We start from the raw sequence: 12340 nt of genomic DNA, 5'->3' as shown, positions 1-12340 counted from the left end.
GTTATCTAGTGAAGCCTGATATTTCTCTAACAAAAAGTGGGATGTATGCGTTCTGATAAGTTTATTTGGGATCTCATTTCACTGCATGATTTTGAGATGTGCTTCTGTCTGTCTGAATCTATCATTATATGTATCAATATAGATATTTTCAGAATCTATCAATATATCTCCGTATTTGTGTGGAGATTCCCCACCCCCAGCACACATACATTAAAACATAAGAACAGAATAGCAAAGTAAAGAAGCACCAGAGTTAGTTCTAAGAGGAGGACAAAAGAGGAGGACACAGGACTTACAGGAGCTGCTGAGTTTTTGACTGTGACACTGGGGGTGGTGGCTCGCAAGGCTCCACTCACTCCATGGTAGTATTTGAAGCAGATCTTAGTTTCAGCTGAAAGACAAAAATAAAATGGGACTGAGAAGTAGGGTGTAACCCTGGAAGAAAGGGCCAGGGCCAGAGAGGACACCCCCAGGAACTGCCACCCAATTCCTCCCACCCAGGCAGCCACCCCGACAGCCTTGCTTTACTTGTGGCCTCACGGTCCAACTTTTTTCTGAATGTGCATCATCAAAATTTGTTTTGGTCTTAGTGTTTTTGAACCCAAGGCAAATCTATCATTTAGACTTTTCAGCATTCATCCTATCCCATTAGAAGATATTGCTTTTAAACCCTCAGTTTTAAGATTTTAGGTGATTTGGTGATCACTACCAGTCTGTTTCTTCTATAATTTTCTCTTATTGAATTCATTGTGATTAGTATGTTGGTAATTTGAAGGAAGACTTTGAGAAATTATTGAAATACACAGAAGAGAGGCATATTTTCTGATGATGATCACTAGATAATAATGTGGAAACTCCATAACTTTTTAGCATTTTGTTTTGCAGAGGACAAAATCTGTGGCCAACTTGAGTTTGGTTCATTGGGAGGTGACCTGCTTTTCCCAATGTACTGTCAATAGGGTTTTTTCCTCTTTAAATTTGAAAAATTTATTGGGCTTTGTCTTAGTCCCTTATATTAATTTTGTCTGGAACAACATGCGGACTCTCCCAATTTGAGTTCTTGTTTCTCAAATCTGGGAATTTGTCTTCAATTATAATGTATTTAAAAATAATGTCTGCAATTTTCTTAGCATTCATTTTAATATGTTCATTATGGAAAATATGGACAATGAAGCAAAGTATAAAAAACACTTTTAAGAATGTGTTTTGCATACTTGAGTGTATACGCTTTATATAATAACACCTTTTGCTTTTTATTTTATTTTTTTTCCTTTTTTTATTATTTTTTTATTTTTATTTATTTATTATTTTATTATTTTTTATAATTTTATTTTTAAACTTTACATAATTGTATTAGTTTTGCCAAATATCAAAATGAATCCATCACAGGTATACCTGTGCTCCCCATCCTGAACCCTCCTCCCTCCTCCCTCCCCATACCATCCCTCTGGGTCGTCCCTGTGCACTAGCCCCAAGCATCCAGTATTGCACCTTTCGCTTTTTAAAGTAAATTGTTAATAAAGCATGTTCAACCATCTAAGGACCTGATGCTGGGAAAGACTGAGGGCCAGAGGAGAAGGAGGTGACAGAGGGTGAGATGGTTGGATGGCATCGCCCACTCAAAGGACATGAGTTTAAGCAAACTCTGGGAGATAGTAAAGGACAGGGGAGCCTGGTGTGTAGCAGCCCATGAGGTCTCAAGGAGTCAGACATGATTTAGTGATTAAACATCAACCATCAATTCAAAGCTTTGTAGATAACATTCCTTGTTCTATGGAATCTGAATCAATTTGTAACTTGAAAATATTTTCCTCATCTTGGAAATTTGGGATTATCCCTTAAAATTAATGCCTTTTTGAAAATTATTTTTAAGTTCAAGTTTGTTCTCTAGGATAATGGAGCAAAAGTTGCTTCTTATCTACCAACACTCATTCTCCTTTTCATCCTTAATGATTAAATTTCAGTTTTATTTTGGGTAGTAATGCCCAGCTAAAGAACGTTTTGTAGCCTCCCTTGCAGATCACATTTATGCTCTTTGCCATTGTTATTTGGGGGTTTCTAGCATATGTAGCTGAACCTAAACCTAGATGATATAGAAAAGTTTCTTTCAATATATCATATAAAGCATATGAGAATTGCAATATTCTTCTTTAGAAGATAGGGCTATTTAAGGATTCTCCCTTTCTGTGGCCAAATTGCTTTCTACAAAGCACTGTATACTTCGACCAGAAAATGTAACTCTGATCAACTCTTTAATCCTTGCTAACATTGAATATTATCAATTAAATATAAGTTTAAAATAGCATCTCATTTTTATTCTAAAAGATTTTAATCAACTTTTAATTAGCCATTGTATTTAGTGTTTTTTTTTAATCCATTGAACTGCAGTTAAGATTTCCCACTGCCAAACGTTTACCTTTTGCAGACATATTCTTACTTTACTTTAAAATATCAATATTTTAAGTTTCCTTTCTTCTTCATCCTTGCAGTGCAGTGATTTTGCATATCTGTTGATTGCCTTTTAAGCTCTTGGCGGACAATCTTTTAACTTAGTTCCATATTCTCCAAGGCACCCCACATAAGGTCTACATACAGAGATCTATAGGTCTACACATCCTGATTACAGAAAAACCTGAACAAACTTTTTGGCTAAGTCAATATTACTGTTTTAGCCTGAGAGGCAGGTATTTTCTTGGGCTCCAAAATCACTGTGGATGGTGACTGAAGCCATGAAATTAAAAGATGCTTTCTCCTTGGAAGGAAAGCAATGACAAACCTAGACAGTGTATTAAAAAGCAGAGACTTTACTTTGCCTACAAAGGTCCATATAGTCAAAGCTACGGTTTTCCCAGTAGTCATGGACAGATAGATGTGAGAGCTGGACAATAAAAAAAGGCTGAGCACCAAAGAATTGATCTCTTCGAACTGTGGTTCAAAGAGAGTCCAAGAGAGTCCCTTGGACTGTAAGGAGATCAAACCAGTCACTCCTAAAGGAAATCAATCCTGAATATTCATTGGAAGGACTGATGCTGAAATTCCAATATTTTGGCCACCGGATGTGAAAAGCCAACTCTTTGGAAAAGACTCCAACTGAAGGCAGGAGAAGGGGACAACAGAGGATGGGATGGTTGGATGGCATCACTGACTCGATGGACATGAGTTTGAGCAAACTGCAGGAGATGGTGAGGGACAGGGAAGCCTGGCGTGCTGCAGTCCATGGGGTTGCAAAGAGTCAGACACGACTGAATGACTGAACCACAATGACAAGGGATCATGGAGGCACCCTGAGCAGTGAACCAGGTCACCACACTGAGTCACTGCAGTTCAGAATATGAGTTACTCTGCCTGTAAATGCCAGAGAGATGGGCATGGAGGAGCCAAATGGCTTCACTTCAAGTTTAGTTGTGTGGAGGAAAATTTTATATAGCAGGTATCCCAGAAAGGCACTACTAGCTTTCCTTTCAAAGTAAATTATTCCAATGCTTTCACATAAAAAGGTCAGGGAAATTATATACAATCTTTTATTGAATCCTATTGCTAGGTGAGAGGGTCAGTGCATGTTTAGAGCCAAGAATTCATGGAAACCTTCAAAGTATTATGATTGTTTTCTGAAAAACTACTGGTAAATTTTTCTTTTTCTTAAGCGTTTTAAGATTCCAGTATTCAGCAACTTAATTTACTAATGGATTTTCCTTTTATTTAACCTAAATAGCTCCTGCTGTTTAAACGATTTCCTATTCAAACTTGAAAGAGATACTCAATTGTTTTTTGGATGTGAGAGCTGGACCATAAAGAAGGCTGAGCACCAAAGAACTGATGCTTTCAAACTGTGGTGCTGGAGAAGATTCTTGAGAGTCCCTTGGACAGCAAGGAGATTAAAACAGTCAATCCTAAAGGGAATCAACCCTGAACACTCATTGGAAGGACTGATGCTGAAGCTCTAATACTTTGGCCACCTGATACAAAGAGCCGGCTCTTTGGAAAACAACCTGATGCTGAGAAAATTGAGGGCAGGAGGAGAAGGAGGTGACAGGATGAGATGGTTGGATGGCATCATCAACTCAATGGACATGAGTCTGAGCAAACTTCAGGAGATAGTGAAGGACACTGGGGTGCTGCAGTCCATGGGGTCTCAAAGAGTCAGACATGACTGAGTGACTGAATAACAATTTGAGATGGTCTCTATAGAGAAGTTACCTACAATTGTTAAAACACATGAACAATATCATATACAGATGATTTATGGTATGGATTTTAGAATATCACTTTGTCTTGCAAACTTCCATGCTTCTTTGGTGACTGTTATATTCAACTGGTCTGTTTGATTAGCCCCACACTGAATTTTTCCAGGAGGAGACTAGGCACTATTTATCTTTATATTTCCAGTGACATGTCATGCAGCAATTCTCAAGAAACGGCTGTTGAAAAATGACTGATGAAATATTGGTTTCATTTGATTGACTCCACTGCCTTCCTTAACCCAAGAGCAGCTACACTGCCCTCATTACCAAAATGCCAGTCCATGTGCCTGACACCCAGTGAAGCTGCTGCTGTTGCTGCTGCTAAGTCGCTTCAGTCGTGTCCGACTCTGTGCGACCCCACAGACGTCAGCCCACCAGGCTCCCCCATCCCTGGGATTCTCCAGGCAAGAACACTGGAGTGGGTTGCCATTTCCTTCTCCAATGCATGAAAGTGAAAAGTGAAAGTGAAGTTGCTCAGTCATGTCCGACTCCTAGTGACCCCATGGACTGCAGCCTACCAGGCTCCTCTGTCCATGGGATTTTCCAGGCAAGAGTACTGGAGTGGCGTGCCATTGCCATCTCTGCACAGTGAAGCTAATCATTACCAAAACATCAGGGTTTGGAGCAGAGAAGGCTTTATTGAGGGCCATGCAAGAAGACGGTGACTTGTGCCTTTAAAACCCCAAACTCCCTGAAAGCTTTCAGCAAAGCCCTTTTCTAGGAAAGGTGAGGGAGGGGCACAGTGAATTGTTGCACACTTCTTGGTGTCAGATCCTTTGCTCTTGAGATCAGGTCATGGTCATGTAACGATGTCCCTGTAAACCTCCACCAAACAAATTCTCTGTTATGACAAGAAAGGTCAGGGTCCCCAGGCACAACTTTTACCTTTTGAGGTCCAGATCCTGGCTAAGAAGAGGCAGATCTCAGCTGGAGGCTCCCTCAGGGCCAGGTCCCCAGACTATGCCAGCTGTCATCACTGAGGGAGCCAGGCACCCAGAACTCATCTGGCCCTCAGGCTCCTCAGGCTGCCCAAATAACCAGTGCCAAGTCTCACCGACTTCACAGGCAGACTGCTGCTGCCACTAGGTCACAGAGACAAGGATGAGGGAGAGGTTCAGTGCTGCCTCAAGGCTTGGACCAAGGCCAGTGGACAACCTTGGCCAGGGCTCTGGAGTTTTGTAGGACACAGCCCCCAGCCTGTTCCCCGGGCCTCTCAGTTCACCTGTAATCCAAGTCTCCATCTCTTACCTCACCCCCCACCTCCTACCTCACTCTCTGCCTGATGACCACCACTCCACTGACCATTGGCTAACTGAGCCACTAATGGCTGCTCACTGACAGCAGCTTGCATTGGGGAGGGGCCCACTGCAGTTCCAACCAATGGCTGAGAAGGACTGTTAATGGTTGCTCACTGACAAACGGGGCTTCCCAAGTGGTTCAGTGGCAAAGAATCTGCCTGCAATGCAGGAGACGTGGGTTTGATCCCTGGGTTGGGAAGATCCTCTGGAGAAGGAAATGGCAACTCACTCCAGTTTTCTTGCCTGGGAAATCCCATGGACAGAGGAGCCTGGCGGGCTCCAGTTCATGGGGTCGTGAAGAGTCAGACATGACTAAGCAACTAAACAACAACACTGCGAGCTGCTCACAATGGCACCCCACTCCAGTACTCTTGCCTGGAAAATCCCATGGACAGAGGAGCCTGGTGGGCTCCAGTCCATGGAGTTGCTAAGAGTCAGACACGACTGAGCGACTTCACTCTCACTTTTCACTTTCATGCATTGGAGAAGGAAATGGCAACCCACTCCAGTGTTCTTGCTTGGAGAATCCCAGGGATGGGGGAGCCTGGTGGGCTGCCGTCTATGGGGTCGCACAGAGTCGCTCATGACTGAAGTGACTTAGCAGCAGCAGCAGCAGCACTTAGAGGAGGGGCCTGGCATGGAGCAATGGCTGAGTGACCATTAATGGTCTGGCACTAACTGTTGCCTGATAACAGGGCATGTGTGGAGTGGGTAACTGCTGGCAGCAATAGCCATGTGTTAAGGGCTGTGTGCAGTTGTGTTCTATTACATTCTAGTGGTCCTAATGCTTCATAGATAATTTCCTATGGCCTAATTTTTGAAATGTGGTGCTGGAGAAGACTCTTTAGAGTCCCTTGGACTGCAAGGAGATCCAACCAGTCCATCCTGAAGGAAATCAGTCCAGGGTGTTCATTGGAAGGACTGATGCTGAAACTGAAACTCTAATACTTTGGCCACCTGATGCGAAGAGCTGACTCATTTGAAAAGACCCTGTTGCGGGGAAAGATTGAGGGGGTGAGGAGAAGGGGACGACAGAGGATGAAATGGTTGGATGGCATCACCGACTCAATGGACATGACCGACTCAATGGACATGACTTTGGGTAAACTCCTGGAGTTGGTGATGGACAGGGAGGCCTGGCATGCTGCAGTTCATGGGGTTGCAAAGAGTCTGACATGACTGAGGGACTGAACTGAACTGAAACTGAATATTACATGACTTTTAGAACAGATTCAAGCATAAAGACATTGTTACACTGTTGCTGCCTCTAACAAAAGTATCAGGGTGCAAAGGCCAAGAAATATTAGAGGGTTGTTGGTTGTTTTTTCAGATACTTCACCTAAGGGGGGTGAAGTTCTATCTTTCTCTGCTTTTCTAGTTAAAAATAACAATAATTTTAAAATGCCCTCAAAGTTTAAACACAAGGCATCTCTGTTATAACTATTTTGTTGTTTATTTGATTCATTATGTACGGAGTAGCAGAAGTCTAGGAAGGAAAAGTGATCTAAGGAAAGAGTAGGAATGTGGGATCAAATACACGCAAGTCCAATTCTTGACTTGCCCATCATTAACAGAATGAGTTATATAGACTCTCTGAGCCTTAGTCTCAATGTAGAATGGTGAGACCACTGCCAGCTTTGTATGCATTGTTTCGTGTATGGCTGTTGCACAGAGCAAATGAAATAACGTGCTATGTGCAAAGCAGCCAACACATACACGTTGCCCTTCCTCACTGTATATCGATTTATGTTCAACAGGATTGTCATGTATAGTTGTTCAGGCATGTGCTACATAAAGCTGTCTAGTTAAGCAGTGAGCAGGGAGTCAAAATCCAGTCCATGCTCCACTCAAAGGGTGTAGTTCTTACCCTTTCAGAGGAATATGACATCCTAAACTCTTATAGGTTAATGGTGGATGTGAAATTGATCACCTTATAACATTTTGGCTATTTTTACCTGGCATATGATTTACTTTCAGAGTTGGGCAGGAGTGACTAGCTCATCACAAAGTGGAATAAAACTGAAGTTTCTACCTCTACAAATATGGATGCTTACAACTATAGTTTTTATTGGGAGGCATGTATTTAAAAAGTATAGACTTTCACTTACAGTATCACTTAAAGAAAGAATAAAACTATTGCTTTTCTTCCTCTCTACTTTCTAGAGATTAGTAGGCCTGGAGGAGGGTGTGGCAACCCACTCCAGTATTCTAGCTTGGACAGAGGAGCCTGGCAGGCTACAGTCCATAGGGTCACAAAGAGTTGGACATGACTGAAGCGACTTAGCGCGCACGCACGCAGGCCTTTTGTAGCACTTGAAACATCAGCACGCAATGATACTAGTAGCCCTAGTATTTGCATAATGCTCAATTTAGTTTAAAATTTATAACAAATTGGTCTTAACAGTTAATTAGCTTTGAAAATGCACCAGACCATTCATTAGAAAATTATTTTCTAATTTGGCTCTCACAAAAATCCCTATGAAGTAGAAGCAATTATTATTAACCCTTTATAACATGCTTAGCATAATGCTTGGCATATAACAAGGCCTCAATAAATGTTACCTATCACTCCTATTTTACATTTAAGGAAAATGAGGCCAAAAATGTAAGGCCACTTATACAAGGCCACACATGTAGTTCATGGCAGCTAGGATTTAAGAAACTGTTAATTTTCATTTGGTGATTTGTCTTTAAAAATGTTTTTAATAACATAAGATTGTCGACCAGTTAGCAAAAGGGAAATTTCACTTCCAGCAATGATGTTCTAGGTAATTCAAAGAACATCTAGACAAGCTGGAAAAATATGGAAATAACTCTGCCTGAAGTAGGGTTGTCAGATAAAACTGGATATCCACCTAAGTGTGAGTGTCAGATAAACAGAGAATAAGTTCTCAGTATAAGTCTGTTCCAATTATTACATGGGACAGAAACTGTAAAAGTTATCCATTCTTTACCTTAAACTCAAATTTTATTGGGAGTCCAATAAATTTTTTCCTCCTAAAAGTGGAAATCCTAACCTGAAGACATCAGAGAACTAGCAAGACAATGGTAAATTGAAGATAAGATACAGAAGAAAAAAACTTGGAGATGAGCCCAGGATTTGGGGTTGCTGTATCCTTGTGGGGGGCTGTGTTGATTCCAGAAAAATGCACTGAGAGGCTGGAAAGGTGAAAAGAACTTCTGACAGACTTTCAGGGCTAAAAGGGAATAAAAACTTTAGAGTTCAGAGCCTGGTAAGTCCTCATGATCCAAATTGGAACCTTGAATAGGAGAACAGATAGACTGTTGAGAACTATACCAGCCCTGGCCCCTCAAATCATTTCAGATCTTTAAAATTCAATTGAGGTTATTCTGAATTGCTAGATACAGCCCTGAAGGAAATGCAAATCCCCACAGGAGGAAAGCAGATCATCCTAAGCCTCAAATTCTCTCTAAAAGTTTTAGTTTACTGTCTAGTTTTCAATTAAAATTGATCAGGCACATAATGAGTACTTTCTATTGGTAAAAAAAATACCAATAAAAACAGAAAGTGCTATAAAGAGACTCATGGGTTTTCAGATATTGGAGTTATCATACACAGCTTTAATGATCATACACTTAATGCATTCAAAAAAATAGAAGATAAGATTGAAAATATGTTCCAAAGAATGAAGTCTATGAAAAATAACCAAACAGAAAATTCTGGATCAATAAAACTACAATTTTGAAATAGTGTATTCAGTGTTTAAACTCAGGTTTAAAGTAGATTAAACAAAATACAAGAGAAAATTTAGGAAACCGGAGCATAGGTCATAAAAAGAAACCAGAATAAGGTACGCATAGAAAAAGGATATAAAATATAGAATCAAATAAGAAACATATGAGAAACCAGGATATGGTCTAAAATGCCTGTAAACTGGAATCCAAAAAGAGAGAGGAGAGACATTGATGCTACACCTGGGGCTGGTAAAAACCACCACAATATTGTAAAGTAATTAGCCTCCAATTAAAATAAATAAATTAATTTAAAAAATTCTCCAAAAGTTATGAAAGATATCAAGCTATAGATACAAAAGCTTCCCTCATAGCTCAGTTAGTAAAGAATCCACCTGCAATGCGGAGACCCTGATTCGATTCCTGGGTCAGGAAGATGTGCTGAAGAAGGGCTACGCTACCCACTCCAATATTCTTGGGCTTCCCTAGTGGCTCAGCTGGTAAAGAATCTGCCTGCAGTGTTGGAGACCTGGGTTCGATCCCTGGGTTGGGAAGATCCCCTGGAGAAGAAAAGGGCTACCCACTCCAGTATTCTGGCCTGGAGAATTCCATGGACAGTATAGTCCATGGGGTCATAAAAAGTTGGACATGACTGAGCGACCTTCACTTTCACTTTTCATAGACACAAAAAGCCCTATGAATCCAGAACGACCACAGCATCCAGATATCACTGCAAAAGTTCACAAAAGAAGAAAAAAAGATTACTTCATCAGCCAATGAAGAAAGCAGATTATCCTCACAGAAGCAACAATCAGACTGACAGATGACTTCTCAATAGAAACTGAAATAAAGGGAGACTGAGGAATGACAGCTTCAAAGTGCTGAAACAATATAACTGTCAATAGAGAACTCTACAACTGGTAAAAATATCCTTTAAGAATAAGGAGATTATTCCTATTGCTGTCTAGACATTGCACAGGTTGAAGCACCACAAATATTTGAACTTCATAACAAGGTTTTAGCTATCCATATGTCACCACATCTACAGTGCAGAAACGCCCAACTCTCATGAACGGAAGTGTGATCAGTTGATGAACTACACAAACATATGGACTGATGCATTAGCAGAATGTCTTCCGTTGTGAATCACTTATTTGTGCAGAAGGAACCAAGTTATCTATGCAGTAACATTCTTCAGTGAGAAGAATGAACTTAACTGTACTAATATCTCATTCACAAAACAGACATGAGACAGATGTAAACCACATCCTCATTATCCAGGAAAGGCAATTTTAACTTAAGCTATAATCACCAGGAAAGAATCAGTCTCAGTAGTTATCTAGAAGGAGTAATAGAAAGTACAATATCTTCAAATGCTCAAAAAGATCAAGAAGCAGTGGAATAATGAGATATAAATTAAATTTTGAGTCTGAAGAACATTTAGCTTCAGTAAGAGGAAATAGCAAGAGCAGTTCTTTCAAAGAAATAATCAACATTAATGGTATAAAACCTGAGGTCTTCCCAGTCTGTCTTACATGGCAATATGTTCACTTGTACTTGATTTATTTTAAAATATGAATTAAATGGATTTTAAGAAATGAGCAGCTTAGAGAAAATTTATTTTCTATTAAAATAAAAGGAAGGGGGAAGGGCTATACGATACAGTATACTACGTAATATACTATACAGTATAGTATACTGTACTACACTAACGGCATGAGTATACACTGACAAGGCCTCTAGAGTTGCAGATCCTACTACATGTGTAAAGATGTAACACTGGAAAAGTTATTTTAATTTAAAATTCATATTGCCTGTTGGATCTCTAAGAGTTTTAAAGCCTTCATTCAGTGGCCTCTCATTTTAGACTAACAACAACATAGAGCAGTTGTCTTTTACACACTCGTGTCCTGTTACGTCTAATGTCAGAAACTTGCATGCAAGAACTCATTCCAAAGAAGAACATTATACAAGTGTATAAGCCATCTCACATGCTAGTAAAGTAATGCTCAAAATTCTCCAAGCCAGGCTTCCGCAATATGTGAACCGTGAACTTCCTGATGTTCAAGCTGGTTTTAGAAAAGGCAGAGGAACCAGAGATCAAATTGCCAACATCTGCTGGATCATGGAAAAAGCAAGAGAGTTCCAGAAAAGCATCTATTTCTGCTTTATTGACTATGCCAAAGCCTTTGTGTGGATCACAATAAACTGTGGAAAACTCTGAAAGAGATGGGAATACCAGACCACCTGATCTGCCTCTTGAGAAATTTGTATGCAGGTCAGGAAGCAACAGTTAGAAGTGGACATGGAACAACAGACTGGTTCCAAATAGGAAAAGGACTACGTCAAGGCTGTATATTGTCACCCTGTTTATTTAACTCATATGCAGAGTACATCATGAGAAACGCTGGACTGGAAGAAACACAAGCTGGAATCAAGATTGCCTGGAGAAATATCAATAACCTCAGATATGCAGATGATACCACCCTTATGGCAGAAAGTGAAGAGGAACTCAAAAGCCTCTTGATGAAAGTGAAAGTGGAGAGTGAAAAAGTTGGCTTAAAGCTCAACATTCAGAAAACGAAGATCATGGCATCCGGTCCCATCACTTCATGGGAAATAGATGGGGAAACAGTGGAAACAGTGTCAGACTTTATTTTTTGGGCTCCAAAATCACTGCAGATGGTGACTGCAGCCATGAAATTAAAAGACACTTACTCCTTGGAAGAAAAGTTACGACCAACCTAGATACTATATTGAAAAGCAGAGACATTACTTTGCCAACAAAGGTTCGTCTACTCAAGGCTATGGTTTTTCCTGTGGTCATGTATGGATGTGAGAGTTGGACTGTGAAGAAGGCTGAGCGCTGAAGAATTGATGCTTTTGAACTGTGGTGTTTGAGAAGACTCTTGTGAGTCCTTTGGACTGCAAGGAGATCCAACCAGTCCATTCTGAAGGAGATCAGCCCTGGGATTTCTTTGGAAGGAATGATGCATCATTCTTTCCAAAGAATGATGCTAAAGCTGAAACTCCAGTACTTTGGCTACCTCATGCAAAGAGTTGACTCATTGGAAAAGACTCTGATGCTGGGAGGGATTGGGGGCAAGA

The 12340-nt window shown here is 40.5% G+C and overlaps 1 protein-coding gene across 1 annotated transcript in view; it reads right to left on the bottom strand.

Annotated features, from left to right (window-relative positions):
- HECW1 (HECT, C2 and WW domain containing E3 ubiquitin protein ligase 1) overlaps positions 1 to 12340 on the bottom strand; it is a 326637-nt gene that overhangs the window by 215623 nt on the left and 98674 nt on the right. Inside the window, exon 4 of the mRNA XM_086396047.1 lies at positions 297 to 391. Within this exon, the coding sequence (XP_086252173.1) occupies positions 297 to 391 (95 nt within the window). The remainder of the gene's footprint in view (positions 1 to 296; positions 392 to 12340) is intronic.

This window comes from Bos grunniens, chromosome 4 (assembly GCF_055505025.1).
Source record: "Bos grunniens cultivar Pamir isolate PY7600 chromosome 4, Bosgru_T2T1.0, whole genome shotgun sequence".
NCBI lineage: Eukaryota > Metazoa > Chordata > Mammalia > Artiodactyla > Bovidae > Bos > Bos grunniens.
Note: the sequence above shows the minus strand (reverse complement) of the source record. Positions and strands in the feature narration are given on the sequence as shown.